The sequence below is a fragment of the Belonocnema kinseyi genome, chromosome 5, assembly GCF_010883055.1.
Source record: "Belonocnema kinseyi isolate 2016_QV_RU_SX_M_011 chromosome 5, B_treatae_v1, whole genome shotgun sequence".
In the NCBI taxonomy this organism is placed as follows: Eukaryota; Metazoa; Arthropoda; class Insecta; order Hymenoptera; family Cynipidae; genus Belonocnema; species Belonocnema kinseyi.
Genome location: NC_046661.1, coordinates 83,220,540 through 83,241,897, shown reverse-complemented (window position 1 = coordinate 83,241,897; position 21,358 = coordinate 83,220,540). Strand labels below are relative to the sequence as shown.

Genomic DNA, 21,358 nt, shown 5'->3' with positions numbered 1-21,358 from the left:
CCTGAACAACTTTTGTCTGAACAATTTTTTTGTACAATATCACTATTCTGAGATTTTTTGGTAAATAGATTAAAATGGCCCACCCTGTATATATATATATACATATATATATTAAATAATAAGATTGACCAAGTATTCTGCCGATCAGTGCTTGCACAAATCTGTAATCACCGTGTGTTACATCCCAAAAGATGTAACTTACCTTGTACCTTATTTTATTTTAAAATGGTTCCTCGTTTTAGATTCCAGTTTTAAATAGACTAGAGAGCTAGGATGAGGATAACTACTGATTATAAGAAATAAATTAATTGCATTGGAATTTATACATTCATTAATATTTATTTGAGTACAATGAAAATTTAATTCGGGAGATCAAATTTGTCAAAAGATGATAGTTCAGCTTGGTGATATTTTCCTCACGAACCTCAGGATTACCTCGAGTTATTTGACTTTTTGGTCCACCTTTAAATAGGGATGACCAATTAATCAAATGTTCATTGATAAGAGAGAAGATTTTATAGGTGTTAAATAACATTTGGTTACTTACAGAGTTCTTTTGTGTAGAGAGTGGATAATTCACCCTCTCGTTCCTCGAACCGAAAGTACCTCTTGCTTCTGTTGGCACCCTGTATGGGTACCCGCAGGGGGTAGATGGTGCTGAATATGGGTCTGCAGGCTGAGGTGGACAGGTCAACGTATCTGGCCTGTGTTGTCCCTTTGTGACAGATGTTCTCGACTTGGGCTTCTATACACAGAAGCTATTCTTCGATAACTTTATATTTAGATGGTTGACGGGCCGAGATTGTTAGACCCACCCAAAAAAAGATTTTCTAATATTGAGAGTACCATATTTTTACAGACATACTCTTAGTAATATTCTTAAAATGAGATTATAGTGGGAAGTTCTTGAAATAAAATGATAGTATATTTCGATACGGGTGTGAAAATTGGTTATTTAGGCGTGATTAGTGAGACTTTTTTCGCACGAGCAAAGCCTCATGTGCTAAAAATCACCTTTCACACAAAGATCTAACCGTATTTTCGACCACAAGAGTCGAAAAAATTATGTTAAAGTTGAGATTTTGAGGTTAGACTGCTATAAGAATAATAGTTCTTAAGGTAAGATGGCCTCCATCGTACATTAAGAATATATTCTTGGCGCCTATTTAAGTTTCCAATACTCTTCAACTTAGTGGGAATTTCTTAAAATTAGAATATCGTTTTTTCGGTGCCGGAGTTTAGGGTTTCGGAGATTCTTTTGTTATAATCTGAATTGTCTAACTGAAACTCAACTGAGATGGGACTAAAAACTGAGGCTGAATTACAACAGACTAAATGGGACTGAACTGTCCAAACTGATTTCTGCTTCCAAATCTGATGTATTTATGCACAAGATTCCTTCACAGATTCCCGCAGGGGTGAGTGATTTTAGAAGTAGAGATTCCTCTTGTTTCCAATCAGCGTTGATAACCAATTAGGTAGAAGACAGGTAAGAACCTAAATTATCCAATGGGCGTTGAGAATTATATGTAAGCCCATATATGGAAAGTGTCGTAGTAACCATAATGCCATATCCCTTCCTACACTGAAAAAACGATATTCTAATTTCTAGAATTTCTCACTAGGTTAAAGAATATTTACAACTTAAATAGGCCCCAATAATATATTCTTAATGTTAAATGGAGGCCCTCTTCCCTTAATAATATATATTCTTGGCTATAGGATGAAAGATAATTAATTATTAGTATGTTGTATTTACCACGTTTCTTTAAAGCGAAATACTCAATGCCCAAAATTACAAACAAAAGCTACTGCTCTGAAGGCACGTGGCACGAAACATTAAAAGAAATTATTGAAAAGAGCAAGGCCCATTTTCCTTTGCGAATTTCTGCTTCCTCAATAATATTCTCATTTCAAGAATATTTTCTTCCTTTGGTTAGATGTTCCTGTAAGAATATGAAGCTCCTAGTATTAGAATGCCGTTCTTTCGGTGTAAGTACCAAGGAGGTAATTAGTAAGATAGCCAATCAATGAATAGGAATCGTGATGTACCCAAATATGGAGAATGGCGCAGTTACCAAAGTAAATGGAATCCCTTCCTAGATGTCAGAGGGTAAGATATTATAATGCTTAGAAGATCATAAGATTTGCTTGCGTTCTTTTGGTTGTGTGTGAAAGGCTCACCCCCGTATAGCTCTCATCTTGATTAAGATGTTTAGTGCTTTTAGATTTAAGATGCTGATCTCCGGCATTGAAATAAGAAGGTCAAAATGATCAAATAATGTAAATGGGTAGTGTAGGTACCAGCATTTTGGAAACGTATGGGACTGAAAATCTGGTCTGTTCTCAGTGTTGGCTTGTTGATTGTTTTATAGCTCTTCAATTAATGTGTAGTCTGCTGGTTGTGTTAGTTATGCGAAAATTTATGTATATCGCTTATTTTCGTTTATTGCACTGTGTAAGTGCTTATAGTTACCAGCATATTGTGAGCGTATGAGATTAAAAATTCAGCTGTCTTTTCTGATTTCTTTGTTAATTAATCTTATTCTTTTAAATTAACATGTGTCTGTTTTTTGTGCAAAAGATGATGCATAATTTTTCTTGGGCTGTTGCGTTCCTTATGCTGTTCACGGAGAAAAATGTCTAGTTGGGTTAACAAGGATTCTGGTTAGCCGTACTAGACAGTCTAGTAAAATATGAACAAACACGCTGTCTAGTTAAACGCACCAGACAGTCAAGTTAAAATCTGTATAGTTAGAATTACAAGCCATGAGGTATAGGTTACCAGACATCTAGTACGGCCAACATTTCCATGGCTAGTAGATCTAACTAGCAGTCTAGTAAAATCAACAAAACGTTGTGTTAGGCTTACATGACAGTTTCTAGGTAATTTAACTAGTTTTTTTGGTAATATTTACTAGATATATAAAGTTCGAGTAGTTGTTTTTTTTAAATAAGTATGTTTTGAGGATCTTTGGGATAGATTTGAAAATGTATGCAATACAATAAAAGTACAGATCTTTTATTAAACACTGGTCAAAAGTAGGATTTCATATTTCACGAAAAAATCGCACGGCCTGTAGCATCATCTTCAAAAGAACATAGCGAAGAAACTTAAGAAAAAAAAGTTTACGTTCCTTGCAAGATAACCTTGTAGGAGAAAAGGTTTCACAAGTTCAGCAGATTATCCACTGTGTCGTCACGGAAGTTACTGATTCTAATACGCGAATATAGAAACAAAATTCCAAACACTTCGCTTCTCGCAACTCTGAAAATGGTCAGAATAACGCGTGGTACACGGAAATGCAAGCGGCTAAAAGAAACTGGAGCTGACGACGCCGAATATTAGATAGGCAAGCTAGCCAGTAGAGGGAAGAATATTGATGGTAAAGGGTATAGGAGGGAGAAACGAAGGGAGTACAGGAGTGGTGGGGGGACATTGCTACTAGACATCTCGTTATGGGGACTATTTGAAATAACACGATGGATCGGTAAAATCTACTAGACTGCTTACAAGACATTGAGTAGGAGTAACTAAACTTTTGTCTTAAATTTACTAGACCTATTTCTCCGTGTTGGTTCGACCCTTACACTGTTGCGTCGTTCCTTACCACTGTGATCTTCACGATTGATTTGAACAATACTATGATTGTTTTAAATATGAGTTTGACAATGATAATAGAATATTGAATATACTCATTTAACTTGTCGATTTATTATTGAATATAAATGTTATGTAGTTATAATAAATTGTTTATAATTAGTTAATGTTATTATAAAAGTCGCGGGACGTGACACTTGTATCATCCTGTTCCTTAGAGGGCAGGACTTTTCTTGAATAAATACAAATAAATACAAAAAATTTTACTTAGAACAACTGCAGTAACGTTCTATTGAGCACATACAGTGTAATAACGTTCAATAAATACCATTTTTAATAATCGTCACGCAACTCTAGGTTTTGACTGTTAAAAAAATATTAATTTTGTTTAGAATATTATTTTAAACAAAATTTATATGAACTATTGGTTAATATTTTAATGCAATAATAATTTTTGTCAAATTTTTAACATTTGTATGCCAAATCTCTCTTACTGCTATATCCCGATCTTCAGTATTGATTTGCTCAGGTGAAAGTTTTTATTTTTGCAAAAGATTAAGAATTTGTTTTTTAATCGCCATCTAAGGCCGAATTTGAAAACTAATAAAATTTTATTCTCTATATTCTCAGCCCCTTTTCTCGGAATTGGCTAAATTATTTGCATCAAACTTTATTTGCTCGAATTCAGAAACTTAATATCTCGGAGGATTGTTTTTATTTTATTTTTATACTGCAAAATGAATTTTTTTCGCAATACGCAATCAAGTTTGGCTGTCTACTTCCACAACCATTTTCTCAATTCTGGATAAATTTCTTTGACAAAACTTTTTTGGCCTCACTTCAACAACACTTCGGCTCGAGAATAAACAGTTAATGCAGATTTTACTGCGTATGACAATCAAATGTAGCCAGTGCATGTCTATGCGTGACAAAAAAATCAGTGAAGAAGGTGAAGAGACTTATCCCCATTTTTTACAAAAAAAAACATTCTATAATTAAAAAAACTAAAATGATAAAGTTTTATTATTTTCTTAGCTGAATTGAATGCAATAATAATTTTGTTTCACCGAACTCGATGTGAAAAGTATTATTTGCACTAAAATTTGTTATAAAACGTTTTGTTTAAATCTTCTTCCGTATGTAGTGGACCATGTTTTTAAAAGAAAGTGTTTACACATACCAATAAATGCGGTTATTTCTACAGAAATTTCGATATAAACAGCCCCTTTTTCAGCACCACCTATTGGTACCGAACATTTTCAAATTTCGCCCATTCGAGATTACCAATCACAGGCAAGCAGATGACTTCCATATCATTCGTTGTTTTCACGACCAAAGATCTTATAAACATCACGACTAACTTTTCAGATGGCCCTACGCTCTCATAACATGCTGATTTTGAATAAAGCATCGTACATCACTCATAGAGTTAGATATGTAATCACGTTGAGCTCAATGTTTGCCATGGTTTTACAACTCGTCCTGCAAACATTTATCTCCCCGTAAAGACCTATCGGACCCTACTTGTGATGTAATATACTATTATTTAATTTACACATTTTTTATTCTTTATTATTTATTTATTAGTAAAACTAAGCATTGAGTGTTTAGGTTAGAGAATCTTCCGGTGTTCGAAGTTTTATGATGTCAGATAATTAATACTCGGTAAAAAAAATTGAGCTGTGACAGGGGTATTATTCCTTATTATAGCCAAACATTAGGCTGAAAACGAACGAAGGAATTTAGAAGGGATATTAAGAATAGGTGTTTGAAACAAATATCGGAAGAGCGCCGGTGCATTATGGGAGCAGCGAAATAAAATGGCGACAGTCTAATCGGGAGCAGTGACAGTTGAGATTTACTTTGGACAATTAAAAGCTTTTTACCACTGAAAATGTTCGCGATTGTTAATGTAAAATGGAGTTTATGATGCAGTAATAATAATTTACATTTGTTTCGATTGTAGGCGATAACTATATTGAAATATCAATAAACGCAATAAAAACAACAAACTTGACCTCCAAATGCATTACACGGATTTCAGGGAAATTCATTTTCAAGATACCAGACGAAAAATTGGCTACTGTAAGTTAACATATTTCTATAACAACTAAATCTTTTTTCTAATCTTAAGATAATACAATTATACATAATCTGTCGAAAATAATAAACTTTCGAACTTAGCAATTTTGTCCAAATTCCTGATTTACGAGAACAATTTACATAAAGTAACTAAATGTGTAACTCTTCTATCTAAACGTTTTACCTAATCCAAGCGTACACTTTCTTTGAGTTTAATATATTCTCGATTCACTCGTTCGCCTCAAGCATTTTTTTCCCGTATATAATATCGGGAATATAATTTCGGGATTTATGTATTAGCGGGACTTTACAAATTATAAACTGCCGGGAATTCGATTTGATTTTTAGAAATTTTCATATTTATTTTCCTAAATAATTTAACAGGCAAATGTTTTGATCTCATGCAATTACAAATATTTTATTTATCCTATTAATGATAAAACTCATCAGTTTCAATCTCTGGTTTCCTTAAGTAAAAATAGTAAAAGGTAATAATTGAAGAGGTATTTAAAAAAAATGAAAATTATATTTACTGATATCCATGTATACAAAATATATTTTTACTGATAAATAAACTATTCTAATTTATTGATTTGAAGGTGATTAGTCGTGATTAATTGCAGCAATTAAAAATAAAAAATTCAAGAATGTCTCCTTGGAAAGGATATTTCTGTCCACAGAGCTTTCCTGTGAAATACTGAACCTCGGAATTTATTCATCATTTAGACTAGCGAAAGCCATAAGATAATTACATATCTCGGAATGAAGGGATAATAGCCTTTTCTTGAAAGTACTTAAATAATAGAAAATGTTTAGTTTTTAATTTCTCATTTCAAGGGAATAGCTGGTGAAGTCCACGTCATCTGTTCATGTCAATTTTCATGTCGGAATGGGATTTGGCTTCAATTCAGGATATATGAATTAAAGTGAAGAAATAGCCCACCAAATATTGTTCGAAAATTCGTAAAAATGGCGGACTCATGGGACTCTCAATTTTTGGGAAACTTTTTTTTGAATGCCATATCTTTGATTCTAAATGACTAAAAAAAATAAAACAAGAAACTGGCCAATTAGCGCATTTTTTAGTTAAGGTTGTTTAAATAATTATAAATTTTCAAAGGGTGAACGAATATGGAGAAAAAATCCACGTGCTCGAAAAGTCCCCTAAGCTTTAAACAAATATTTTAATTTCAAATAAATATTGAAATCAAGTCTGTGTTCAAACATGCTGGTTCTATCTTTTGAAACTTCCGAACTATATTTAAAAATCTAAATTCCCCGCCAGAATCAATAGTGAGTTAAGAAGTGACGTCACGCGATTCTGACGTAATTTCAGCGCGAAATTTAAATCAAAAACCATTTTTGTTCGTTTTAAAAGTATAAAGAAGACTTTCTTCAATTAAATGTGACACAAAGCTCCGCTGATAACAATGTGTTCAAAATCTTATTAACATTTATTACAAAAAAACCTTCAAGTCAAATGCTTAAACATTTTTTTTTTAAATTAATTTAAAGTGTATGTTATATCAAGTTAATTGAGTTGTCAAAAAGTTAAATTGGTTAATTAGAACCAAAAATATAGCATTAAAAAAATTGCAAGCTCAAAGTCCCGTAAGTCAGTCACTTTTTTGAAAAATATTTGGTAGTGATAAAAAATTAACTTTTCAACCAAAAGAAACAACTAAATAATCAATTTATTTCCTAAAATGATATGATTTTATGGAATAAAATGTAAATATTTAGAATATTTTTGAAACATTCTATTATTATATTTAATTTCAGACTTTTAGAGTTCAAGATCTCATCGAAGACAGTAGTGTAAAATAAGAGAGTGAATTTTGAAGAACCTGAAAAAATAATTGAGTTTAATTTCTACTTTGCTATAAAATATTGAATTAAAAAAATTATAATACTAATATATATATATATATATAATTATATTTACCTTAGAAAAATTATTTAAGGACATGACGTACATTTTTCCAGCTGTTAATTTACAAGGAATTCTGCTTCTCATCATAATCATTATTAATAATTTTTGCGATTTTAAAGGAATTCGATACCACGTTCCTTCAAGTCTATTTTTTAAATTTCAAAACAAGATTATAACATTAAAAATAAATTTAATTTATTCAACATACTTACATATGGTCTGGAATAGAAGTGCTGTAATCCATTAGCTTTTGGGCAGGTAAATTATTAAAATAGAGGTCGATAATTAATCCAACTGTATAAACACCAAATTTTATCGCATCATCAGTTTCATCTAAATGCACTATAATCTGAAAAATAATTCTACATAAATCTAATTGTAAATTCCTAAAATAAAAAGAGCAATAAAAAAAATTAATTGTACCTCAATTAGGGTAGTGCTTATCAGAATGACACTTAATCCCATTATAAAGAAGAAACAGGGTGAGAAACAGGATTCAATTGTTTCAGAAAACCTGATTACATTAAAAAATGAATTACTTAACTTTTTAATTGGGGGTGACTAAAATATTCCGCAAATAAAATTTCCGGCATGGTATAATTCTCACAAAAGAAAATTTCCGAATTTAAAATTCCCGTATCAATAAAATTACAAGATTGTGTTATTAATAGATAAATATTACTTTGTTTATAAAAGAATTTTTATTCTATTTTATTATTTAAAAATTTTCTAATTTTTTATATTCTGGAATTTTGCAATTCATGAATTTCCTTTCGTGGGATTTTCCAGTGTCGGAAATAATTATTTTTTAGAATTTTTCAGTCGCCCCTTCAATTAAAACTTTAAAAAATTTAATATTTTTTAATAATGTATATCTCGTAAAAAAATATTTGAAAATACAAACTCTATCGCACGTAAATGATTCTCTATACAGAAAGTTACATCTTTGTAAATTGCATCTTCTAAATGTGGTTCCATCCTCACTTTATCAGAATCGATATTGTTTATCGTATTTTTTAATCGATTACTGAAAAAGAAACTTTTGTTGGAAAAAATTGAGGTTTGCAAAAATTAATTAACATATTGATACATTTTTGGTTAATTACCCGGCATTTGAAAATAATCCGCAGGCATGATCAGTAAGAACTGAGCATGTTGATCTACAACCGATTAAAACACAAGCTTCAATTATAGTTATGATAATTATATGTACCAAAATATATTCGAAATTTTCTTCCCAATTTACGAAATATTCCACCCTAGATGGTAATTTTTTTGGTCGAGTTTCATTCAATGGTAAAATAATATTCAGTATTTGAGGGGTCATTGTCGTTAAAATATATGTGACCGCTGTCAGAGTTATACAAGCTGAAAAATTTCAAATTTATTTTATTTAAAAAGTGTTATCTAATTATACTTCCAAATAGTCACCATAAGATTTTGTTTAAAATATAAATTTTTCTTTTTTCAGTTCTAGTTCTGTCCCTACACTTCCCCAAAATTAATCGAAGTCGGATGGGACTGTCTTTATAACTGGACTTTCCACCTAACAAGAGCTTGGCTAATTATTTTGGACATAATTTTTACTCGCAAAATACACTTCCTGCATCAAATTGGTAGTTGAACGTACACTTTAAACAATGAATAATATAAACAACAGAGAAGCCTCGGAATGGAATAAAACTTTGGTTCACGAAAGGGAAATTCGGTAAAGTTTCAGGCAGTGAATGGAGACTGGGTGTTTGGAATCCTAGACGCGTGAATGATAGGAAAAAAATGATGAGAAACAACACATGCAAGGAAGCTATGTGTACCTGCAACAAAGAAAAAGAATGCGACAGTAGAGTGACAGAAAATAGGGAGTTAAAGTACAGATTTGAACTATGATCAGGAAGGGACTGCAAGTATAGTTAAAGAAAGCCATGCACCTTAAAAAGGTAATGGTAAAGTTTCATTCACAGAATGGACACTGGGTGTTTGGAATGTAAGAGGGGTGAATGATCTTTACAGGAAAGATAATAAAATAAATAATACTCGTAAGAAAGCTATATATTTAATACCCTGGATATCCTAGGGTTATCCCAAGGATATCCAAATTTCCACCTTGAAGGATATCCGACGGGTTATATCTGGGACAACCTGGGAGATAAATGGGATCAAATAGGATATCCCGGTATATCCTATTGCTGTAATGGAAAGAAAAAGGAATGCGATACAAGAGTGACAAAAAATCAGGAGTTAGAGCACGGATTCGAACTATGGTCAGGAACGCACTAAAGCTTTAATTGTTAAAAGGCATGCACCCGGTGAAGGTAAAGTTTCAGGCGCTGAATGGGCACTGGGTGTTTGAAATGCAAGAGGGCTGAATGATCTTAAGAAAAGACCATTACAAGAAACAATGCACGCAAGGAAGCTAAATATAGCCTAACAGATAAAGGAATGAGACAGTAGAGTGACGAAAAATAAGGAGTTAAAGTACAGACTCGAACTATGATCAGGAAGGGACTGAAAGTTTAATTGAAGAAAGTCATGCACCCTAAAAAGGTAATGGTAAAGTTTCATTCACAGAATGGACACTGGGTGTTTGGAATGTGAGAGGGGTGAATGATCTTTAGGTAAGATAATAGAGAAACAATACACGTAAGAAAGCTGGATATAGCAAGAAAGAAAAAGGACTGCGACAGTAGAGTGACAAAAAATAAAGAATTAAAAGCACGGACTCAAACTATGATCAAGAAGTGACTGAAACTTTAATTCAAGAAGGACATGCACCCTAAAAAGGTAAAGCTAAAGTATTAATCACTGAATGGACACTGGGTATTTGGAATGCAAGAGAGGTGTATATTTTCAAGAAAAAACTATTACGAAAAACAATGCACATAAGGCAGCTAGATATAGCACAAAGAAAGAGGAATGCGACAGTAGAGTGACAGAAAATAGAGACTGAAAGTACGGACTCGAACTATGATCAAGAAGTTACTGAAACTTTAATTGAAGAAGGGCATGCGCCCGGTAAATGTAAAGGTAAAGATTCAGGCACTGAATGGCCACTGATTGTTTGGAATTCAAAAGAGGTGAATGACCTTAAGGAAATATGATACGAGAAATAATACATGTATGAAAGCTAGATATTTTAAATATACCTGCAACAAAGAAAAAGGAATGCCACATCAGAATGATAGAAAATGGGGAGTAAAAGGACGGACTAGAACTTGGTCAGAAAAATAAAGGAACTTTAGTTGACAAAAGGCAAAAGTACCCAATAAAGGTAAAGGTAAAGTTTCAGGCGCTGAATGGACACTGGGGGCCGGTTCCACCAACCTCAGTTAAATCATTGGTTAACTGACAGCGGGTTAAATGTAATACCATAGGTAAGCGTCGAACGCGTTCCACCACGTTTTTGGAGGTCCTGGTTATCTAACCAGATAGTCGTTTCGACATAACTCCTATTTTACTTTTAACCATTCGCGTGATTGGCTACTTGTCGGTTGAGTGAAAAGCAAAGCAATATGGCCGTGCGCGCCAAATCCAAATAACTTTCATTCCACGCTCGTGTCCACACTAACCTAAAAAAAGTGAATTTGTATGTGTTTTTTGTTCGTGTTATATTTCTGTTTTATTCGTGTTATCTGTGATAAGATGGAAGAAAATAAAGTGAGATCGCCTAATTTTCTTCCTAATGCTCCTTCGATTTGATTCAGCAGATCATTTACACAAGCTTTTCTTAAGCGAAATCTCGTTTGAAAATCAACGTCGTCGAAATTATCAAAAAATTCACTTTTTCTTTGAAAATTCGCAGTGTTCTGCGGATAAATTCAAAAATGTCTTCTTCCACTTCGTCATCAGACGACCTCAGAACTTCTTCCAAAAACTCCATATTTCACAATGACACTGCACTTTTTAGGTTAAAGGACGATTAATTCGCCCTCACCGACCAATCTTGAACGGTTAGATTTAACGGTGGTAATTGCGAGTTAACCGGCTGTTAATAAGAGGTGGAACGCGTAACTAGCTTTAACCTAGGAATACATCTTTAGCCGAGGTTGGTGGTACCCGCCCTGGGTGTTAGGAATGCAAGAGGGGTGAATGATCTTAAGGAAAAACAATTATGAGAAACAATGCACGTAAGGAAGCTAGATATTTTATGTGTACCTGTAACAAAAAAAAAAAAAAAAAGAAATGCGACAGTAGCTAACAGAAAATGGGGAGTAAAAGTACAAACTCGAACTATGGTCAGGAAGGGACTGGAACTTAAATTGACGAAAGACTGAAAGTGGGAATCAGAAGACTATTTATCATAGCGTGCTACGATCCAATTAATGGTGATAAAAGTGAAAAATACGTCTTCTGGGACACTTTAAATGATACTATAGGTACTTGCGATCATGGAAGAGAAAATGAATGGTAAGGGGATGGATGGTAAGATGAATGATAAGATGGATTAGCTTATGTTCAGAAAAGGTCCTGTTCATTGCAAATACTTTTTTCACGCATAAAATTATTTACTTATATACCTAATGCAAAGGCGATAACGCAGTATAAATGAATTTATTGTGGCCGATAAGAGAGTAAGTGAACTGGTAAGAGATGGAAGGGTTATGAGTGATTCTGAATGTAAAACGGATGATTACCTCTTAGTATAAAAAATGAACATCGGTCAAAGATGGAAAATAAATGAGAATTCAGAAGGCTAAACAGACGCGAATCAAGATAGAGAATTTACCGAAACCGGAAGTGCGACTAGATTTTCAGAATAAGATATACGAACGCATTAATCGCATAAATAGGGCAACTTGGGAGGAGCTAATATGCAATGAAGATATAGAGGGCGCATGGACTGTGTTCCGGGAAAGCATTGCTAGGAGAACGAATGAAGTGTGTGGTACTGTGATTACAGGAAGAATGACTGGTGATGCGTGGTGGAATCGTGAAATCCGAGTAGCCATTAGAGAAAAGAAGCAAGCGTATCCAAGAAAATTTATATAAGCTACACGGGAATTCTAGATTAATTTGAAAATACCTCCCCCCCCCATACCACATACACTTTGTTCTTTCACGTTTCTCATATGGCCTTATTGATCCCCCACAGTCTAACGAGGCAAGAACCGAGTGAGTCACGAACACCACAACAGGGCTTTGGCTTAATGGTACATTAATAAAATTAAGTGCATTAATGTAAAATTTAGTGTAAATATCTAGTAAAGAATTAATTATTATTTAAATTGTGAAATCAATTGCATTTTTTTATTCTTTCTGGTGACTTTTTTGGAAATATATTATTATGGAGAATTACAATTTATGAAACAAGTCAATTTTGCATTGATCTTCAGTCTTTAAAACAATAAAAAAGTATTTATAATTTAAAGAGTATACAACTTAAAAAGAGAAACTGACTACTTAACTCCCTTTTGCAAAATCTTCTGGGAAATCCTTTCTCAAAAAAATAAATAAAATACATGTTATGGCTATATTTTTTTAAATACTTTGCTCTTCACCTCTACGGGTTAACTTCTAATTTCCTTTCCAATTTTTACCGGAATAAAATAGGGTAAGAATCCTTCCTTCTTCTGCATGACTTTGAAGAATATGAAATTCTTCTCTTGATGAAAGTAATTTCCAGTCACTTGCAATGCAGTCGAAAAGTCTCCTTAGCTTCGTACAAATATTTTTAATTGAAGTAAATAAATGTTAAAAGTAAATTGCACATAAAAAATACTGATTCTAATTTTTAAAGAATCCGAAATATACTTTGCAATTTAAATTTCCCGCCAGATTCGGTAGAAAGCAAGAAGGTGACGTCATACAATTTTGGCGCCATTGGAGCGCGAAATTTAAATTCAAAACTTTTAGTTTCTTAAAGATTTAGAGTAGACTTTGCTAAATTAGATGTGTAACTAAAAAACCACTAATTTTACCAATTAAATTCAGTCAAGATGTCCTCTTAGCTTCATAAAATATTTTAAATTCAAATAAGTTTTATAATAAAATTTCTTATCAAAAAGGCTGATTCTAACTTTGAAAGCATCAAAAATATATTTTTTAATCTGATTTCCCGCCATAAACAATAGTAAGCGTCATTTCGCAGCGCAATTTAAATCAAAATATTATTTTTTGGCCTAAAAAGTTTAGATGAGACTTTGCTAAACTAAATGCAACTAAAAAATCACTAATTTTTCAAATTCAATGCAATCTCACTTGTTTCTCCTTAGACATGTAAGTGATGGTGCATACCAAACACGCAAAGGCAGTGAAAATAGGTATAAGACACTCGACCATCAAATCCAGCTTACCCCATACTTCATACAATCCACCCACCTAGAAAATATAAAAAATTTCATTTTCCTCAAATTAAATTTAAAGTTCGCACCACAATATCATCAACATTGAGGGTATGTTTAAATGTGGCAAGTACTGTGGCGCGAAATTAAACTTGATTTCTTTTCTCGTTTTTTGAAATTATTGCAATCTCAGGGATCACAGTAGTACAACAGTTAAATTGTAGGGAAAATAGACCTATTTTTTCGAGAAAAGGGAAATGTTGTGTTTGAATCGTAGTTTTTCTAATCTAATCGTAATTTCTGAATTAATGGCCGCGTATTTCGTATAATCTTGAAAAATTACTCACGGCTTAAAAAAGAGGAGGGGGGGGGGATTTACAAAATTGTCAAATTTAGAGATTATAGGGAATTTTTAGAAAAATGGGGGTAGGGATGGAAAAGAGGAATATGTGACTGACTGTGATCCCTGAATTTTAGGCTCAGTAGCTCAGGCACTAGCGCTTCTGCTTCTTGGCCGACAAGTTGCGTGTTCGATTCTCACTATCTGTACTTTATTTTTTATTTAATAAAATGTTTATAAATATAATTTCCTTGAATAATTTTTAAAAAATATTGCCCATATGAATATTTATAATGTAATTTTCACGGTAAACTGACTTTTTTTAACATTATCATGTTTTTGCAACAACAAAATTATTGTCGATAGATGCTATTAATTTTTTGCATAATTTATATTTAAATTACGTTTAAAATTAGATTATGAAAAAAGTTTTTATACGAAAAATCGTATTTTTTATCAAAATTTCTACACAGAACAGAGATATTTCTTTGATGAGTCATTGTTTTCTTTTAAATTTCTGATAGAAATTTCCATTTTTCGTATTAAAAATGATTATTATATTATTATGTTCATAATTTTTGAAGATTGTTGATTTAAATTAAATTTATTAACATTTGAATGTATAAAAAAACTTGCAGACAGTGAGAATCGAACCCGCAACCTTCCGACTATAAACCCGAAGCACTACTGTCTGAGCTACCGGCCGATTGGAATATTTTAATGTTGATATTCTCAAAAAACGGCCAAAAAGTGCATATTACTGCTATTTAAATTTTTTTAAATTACCGTAGGGATGAGATAAAGTGTAACAGCAATAAGAACAATAGTTCGCATAACACGTTTTCGTCCAGTGCTGAGATAAGGCCATAATCCGGTGCATGATAGGAAAAATTTATTGATCCGAAAATAATGATTATCGAAGACACTCATTCTTCGAGAAAAGTCGCAGCAAAACTGAGGGCTTACAATTCCGGATATTCTATTCTAGTGACTTCTTCCCCTTGTGCAATTATCAGATTAAATATTCATAGGTCGTTCCTCCGAAATGAAATTCGCGTCTATAGATTTCCCGTCAAAGAGAAAATTATTTCGATAATTATTCAGCAACCAAGTTATAAGATAATTTCCCACCTATGAAGCGGTGAATAATTTTAGCCTTTCTCAGAAACTAAAAACTATATTCTAGGTTCGCACTCGTCTGTGCTATTATCAAGAAATAGTCGCTATTTGTATTCGAAAGGAGAATTTTCTTCTTGAAAATTGAAAATCAACTCTTTTCTTCCAAAAATAATTTTTTTAAATAAAAGAAGAAAAGAAAATATAGGACTTGGGACCACTAAATCCAGATTAGGTATTACTATCGTTAAAGATACAAAGAGTCATCTCTCTGGAGGTTTTCTTTATTAAGGTATAATGTTATAAACATATTAATGCACAAGGTTATTTTTCGGGATTTGGAATTTTAGCTCGTAATTGAAACCTAAAGTTTCGGTATTCATTGTTTGACGATAATAATGAATGGCTTTATAATCATTGTTTCTGGAATCAACTGAAATTTTTTTCCGTTGACTTTATTTTGATACTAAGTAAATTGAGAATTTATAATTTTTAAACAATTTTAATCGCAATTTAATACAAAAATTCCTAGTTTGAATGTTTGAATGAATTGACTTAATTAATTAAATTTTATCTGTGAAAAAGTATACCTCGCCTTCGTTCCGCTGGGAAACGAACCCAGGTCTTCCGACTGCCGGTCGGCATGTCTGCGAAAAAAATAATTTCTTTCCATCTCTCCCGTAGCGTAGTGGGTAGAGCACCCGATTGACAATCGAAAGGCTTGGGTTCAATTCTTAACGAAGCGAAAGGGATTTTTTCACAGATAAAATTTGATTTTAAAATTATAAAAAAACGAAAAATTCTGAATTTAAAGGGTATCTTAGATCGATATTGTAAACATATCTATTTTCACGTAATGTGATTAGTTTCTCTTCTGATCGCTAATGTATCCTCACGACGATAAAACAGATTTCCTGTGCTTAATGTTTACAGAATCAATCAAAAATTTATTTCTGATGATTCTTTATTTTAATTCCATGCAAATTGACAACAACTGTTAATTATTTAAACAATTTTCGTAAAAAACTGTAAATATTAACTATTCTTTAATGAATAGACGCCTTTTCTTCGGAATCAACTAAAACTGTCTTACTAATGACTCTTGGTGATGATGCTGTGAAAATTTCCAACAATTTTTAACTATTTTAACATTTTTTGTAAGCAAAGGCTTTTTTATTTTTCAACGATTAGATTCAATTTTTATTTGCGAAATTATTTAAAAATGCCCTTCCATTAGCTTTTTCAATGATACATTGCAAATTAACAACAAATTCAAATTATTTAAACTATTTTTATAAACGAATTTACATTTTGAGTTTTCCAATACATGACGTTATAATTATTGTTCACAAAATCAACTAAAAATTTCTTTCTGATAACTTTATTTTTATACTATGGAAATTGAAAACAATTTTTTATTATTTTAACCATTTTTATAAGCAAAATGTAAATGTTAATTATATTTAAATAAAAAAATAGTATTATTTAAACAATTTAAATAAAAAAATGCACAGTTTGACTATTTTTTAATGAATGGCTAAATTTTTATTTGTGGAACAAATTAGAAATGTGTTGGGAAAGATTCTTTGAAATAATACTGTGCAAATTGACAAGAATTGTTAATTATTTAAATAATTTTCATAAACAAATGCGCAGTTTGTCTATATTTTCATGAGACGGCTTGATTTTCATTTGTGAAATAAACTAAAAATGTCCTTACAATTACTTTTTTCAATAATGCATTGCAGATTGATAACAATTAGTTATTATTTAAACAATTCTTATAAACAAATGCACATTTTGACTATATTTTACTGAATAGAGGTTCGTTTTTTTTGCGGAATAAACTAAAACTGTCTTGGGAATGACTGCAATTATACTAAGCATACTGACAAGATTTGTTAATTATTAAAGCGATTTTCATAAACAAATTCACAGTTTGCCTATATTTTAATGAAACAGCTTGATTTTCATTTATGGAATCAACTGAAAATGTCCTTACCATTACTTTTTTCAATTATGCATCGCAGATTCATTACGATTCTTAATTATTTAAACAATTTTAATAAACAAATTCGCAGTTTGTTTATATTTTTGTGAAAAACATTAATTTTCATACGTGGAATGAACTAATAATGTTCTTTCAGTTACTTTTTACAATGATGCATTTGCAGATTCATGACAATTGTTAATTATTTAAACAATCTGCTTAAACAATTGCACAGTTTGTCTATATTTGAACCAAAAAAATTAATTTTCATTCGTGTAATCAACTAAGAATGTCCTTTCAGTTACTTTTTGCAATGATGCACCGCAGATTCATAACAATTGTTAATTATTTAAACAATTTTCATTAAGAAATGTATATTTTTACAATATTTAAATCAATAGAGATTTATTTTCTTCCGAAATAAACTAAAACTGCCTGGGTAATTGATTTTTGTGATACTATGAAAATCGACACAAATTGTCAATTATTTTAACAATTTTCATAAACAAATGCACAGATTGTCTATATTTTAATGAAACGGTTCAATTTTAATTCGTGGAATTAATAAGAAATGTTCCTCCAATTATTTTTTGCAACTGTCCATTGCAGATTTATAATAATTGTTAATTGTTTAAACAATTTTCATAAACAAATGTATATTTTCACTATACTGTGAAGAATGTAGGCTTATTTTCTTGCAAAATAAACTAAAACTGTCTGTACTAATACTATAAAAATCTACAGGAACTGTCAATTATTTAAACAATTTTCATTAAAAAAATGTACAGATTGTCTATATTTTAATGAAAAAAAAAATATTATTAACAAATTCACAGTTTGACTATATTTTATTAAAGACTTAATTTTCATTTGTGGAATTAACTAAAAACGTTCTTCCAATTATTATTTATTGCAAAGATTAATTGCAGATTCATAACAATGTTTAATTATTCAAACAATTTTTATGAAAATTGTATATTTTGACTATATTTGAATAAAAAGAGGCTTTTTTGCTTGCGAAATAAACTAAAACTGTTTTGAAAATGACTGTTTGCAACGATACTAAGAAAATTGACAAGAATAATCAATTATTTAAACAATTTTCATAAACAAATGCACAGTTTGTCTATATTTTAATAAAAAGCCTTAATTTTAATTCGTGGAATTAACTAAAAATGATTTTTCAATTATTATTTTTTGCAAATATGCATTATAGATTCATTACAATTGTCAATGGTTTAAACAATTTTTATAAACAACTGCACATTTTGTCTATATTTTAATGAAAACACTTAATTTTCATGCGTGGAATTAACTAAAAACGTTCTTCCAATTATTATTTTTTGCAAAGATTAATTGCAGATTCATAACAATGTTTAGTTATTCAAACAATTTTTATGAAAATTGTATATTTTGACTATATTTGAATAAAAAGAGGCTTTTTTGCTTGCGAAATAAACTAAGGCTGTTTTGAAAATGACTGTTTGCAACGATACTAAGAAAATTGACAAAAATAATCAATTATTTAAACAATTTTCATAAACAAATGCACAGTTTGTCTATATTTTAATAAAAAGCCTTAATTTTAATTCGTGGAATCAACTAAAAATGATTTTTCAATTATTATTTTTTGCAAATATGCATTATAGATTCATTACAATTGTCAATGGTTTAAACAATTTTTATTAACAAATGTACATTTTGTCTATATTTTAATGAAAACACTTAATTTTCATGCGTGGAATTAACTAAAAACGTTCTTCCAATTATTATTTTTTGCAAAGATTCAATGCAGATTTATAACAATTGTTAATTATTTAAACAATTTTGATAAAAAAATGTATATTTCGACCATATTTTAATGAATAGAGGCTTATTTTTTTGCGAAATAAACTAAAAATGTTCCAAACTTTTAATATTGAAGTTTAAAAGTTTTTAAATTCAAAAATGGTGTATTCAAATGCTTAAAAATTTATACATACCAAATGAAAGATACTAACACTTTTCAATTAAACAATCTTAAATAAAATGCAAATAAACTGCAAAATTTAGAACTTTTATAACTTATAAAGTTCAAAGATTCAGATTAAGTTCCAAAAATATAAATCCATGCTAACATTTTCAATAGTTAACTTTTTCAACTTAACATTTCTGTAATTAGAACTTAAATTATTTTAATTTTAAATAGTCTAGACATCCTTTAAAAGCTTTAAAATTTTATTTCAAAATCTTGGGAAATCTAGAAGTGGTTTAAAATTTTTCCAAATTCAAAACAATTTTAGAATTTTTTTCAGAACTTTTAAATATATTTCAAAATGAATTAATTTTTTTCTATAACTTTTAGAAAAACCTGCAAATTAAAAAAAGTTACCTGTGAAATAACTTGAAATAATTTCAAATACTTACAGCCGAAGTTAAAATAAAATTTAGATTTTTGCAGATTTAAAACAAAAAATTTAGAATTTTTTTTAGAATTGTGAAAGACTACAAAAGAACAAAAATTTTCTTAAGATTCTTCGGAAAATTGAAAATGATTTTTCATTTTTTTAAATTATTGTAACAGAAAGTTTAAGAAGATTTTAAGAGATTTAAAAAATTATGAAAGAACAGCCTGGAAGATTTAGAGGATTTTTTTTAATTTGCAAGATTTTCAAAAATTGAAGGAAAATTTCTATTAAGTTTAAAATATATTTAGAAGTTCTAAAAAATGTTAACACACTTCGTTTAAAGTACTTGAAATAATTTCAAGTTTTTAATTAATTTTCAATCTTTTCAAAACTTCTAAATATCTCTTAAAATTACTCAATTTTTCCTACAATTAATAAGTGTTCAATTGTTATTAAAGAATCAAAATTCAACAATTTCACTAATAAATTAAACACTTTTTAAATAGAACAATTAAAATTGTAACGCTAAAAATTTAAAAGTTCTTTGAAAATCTAAAGATACAAAGCTTTCTATGCTAAACAATTCAGTTTGAAATTGTGTTTTTTTTTAAATATTTGGTTTCAATTTACTTGTCTTAAATGAACAGTGAAATATTGCTAAATGTTAAATACTTATTCTTTTTCTACATTAAGAAATTTCCAATTAAATGGGATAAAAATTAAATAATTTAAACTCACAATATTTTAAATTTAATCAAAACCTGTAATTATGACTATATTATTATGGATTTATTTTGAAGTTGAAAATAGTAAAACGCAAGTTTACATTTTTTAATGGCTAAAAAAATTAATAGAAATAATATATCAATAAATGTATTCATTAAATTGAGTGAAACAAATAATATAAAGGAAGACCTGAAACTCTGAATTGAAAATATATTGTTGATAAATCACGAAAATTTTTATTTAAAAATAAAATTATCGTAATAAATCTGGAAATTCTCCAATTTCGAACGGATCTAGAAAATAAATTATTTATTTATATTTACAGTTGAAAAAATAAAACTGTTTTTTATCAAAAAATTTCAACATCAAATGCTTTTATTCTTTAATTGTTTAAATCTTCAAAACTGCACTTTAATTATTTAAAATACTGTTAAAATCGAATGTGGGCAAATTTTTCATCTGAAAATTCGTCAATTTTCCGGTCGACGGCCACCTTGTTTTTTATTCTAAAAATCTTCGATTTTAAAAACTTCTGATTTTTCAAGCCTTTAAAACTGCATTTAAAAATTTTTGAAATTAAAATATTTGCTTGTAAAACTTAAAAATCTAAAATGGAAAATTATTAAAGTGAAAGATTTTCGAATTAAGCATTCTAAACTAAATAATATAATAACTTATAAAAATCACATTTTAACAAATTATTTAAAAAACGGTTAAAATCAAAGTTGAACAACATTTTTATTCTAAAATTTTTGTAAAATTTCAGGTCAAAAATTTTCAAAATTTCCAAATCGCAACCTATTTTTCCAATCACTCTAAAATGACCATAAGTTTTTGGCACATTTTGTACCAAATCTGTGGATTTCAATGAGCTAAACAGAATTAATGTAATAATAATAACAATT

At 30.0% G+C, this 21,358-nt stretch overlaps 2 protein-coding genes across 2 annotated transcripts in view; both read right to left on the bottom strand.

Moving 5' to 3' along the window:
• Positions 1 to 7,476: 7,476 nt before the first annotated feature.
• Positions 7,477 to 15,164, bottom strand: LOC117173749. The gene is made up of 9 exons (XM_033362390.1): positions 15,021 to 15,164; positions 13,812 to 13,931; positions 12,248 to 12,335; positions 8,723 to 8,984; positions 8,521 to 8,643; positions 8,040 to 8,130; positions 7,829 to 7,965; positions 7,629 to 7,761; positions 7,477 to 7,530 (listed from the first exon to the last, which is right to left on the bottom strand). Exons 1-9 carry the CDS (start codon positions 15,162 to 15,164, stop codon positions 7,477 to 7,479), a joined length of 1,152 nt encoding a protein of 383 aa, XP_033218281.1.
• Positions 15,165 to 15,251: 87 nt separating this feature from the next.
• The window catches only part of LOC117173748 (UDP-galactose translocator-like), a 37,581-nt gene continuing 31,474 nt past the window's right edge, over positions 15,252 to 21,358 (bottom strand). The window contains exon 5 of the mRNA XM_033362389.1: positions 15,252 to 15,365. Within this exon, the coding sequence (XP_033218280.1) occupies positions 15,252 to 15,365 (114 nt within the window). The remainder of the gene's footprint in view (positions 15,366 to 21,358) is intronic.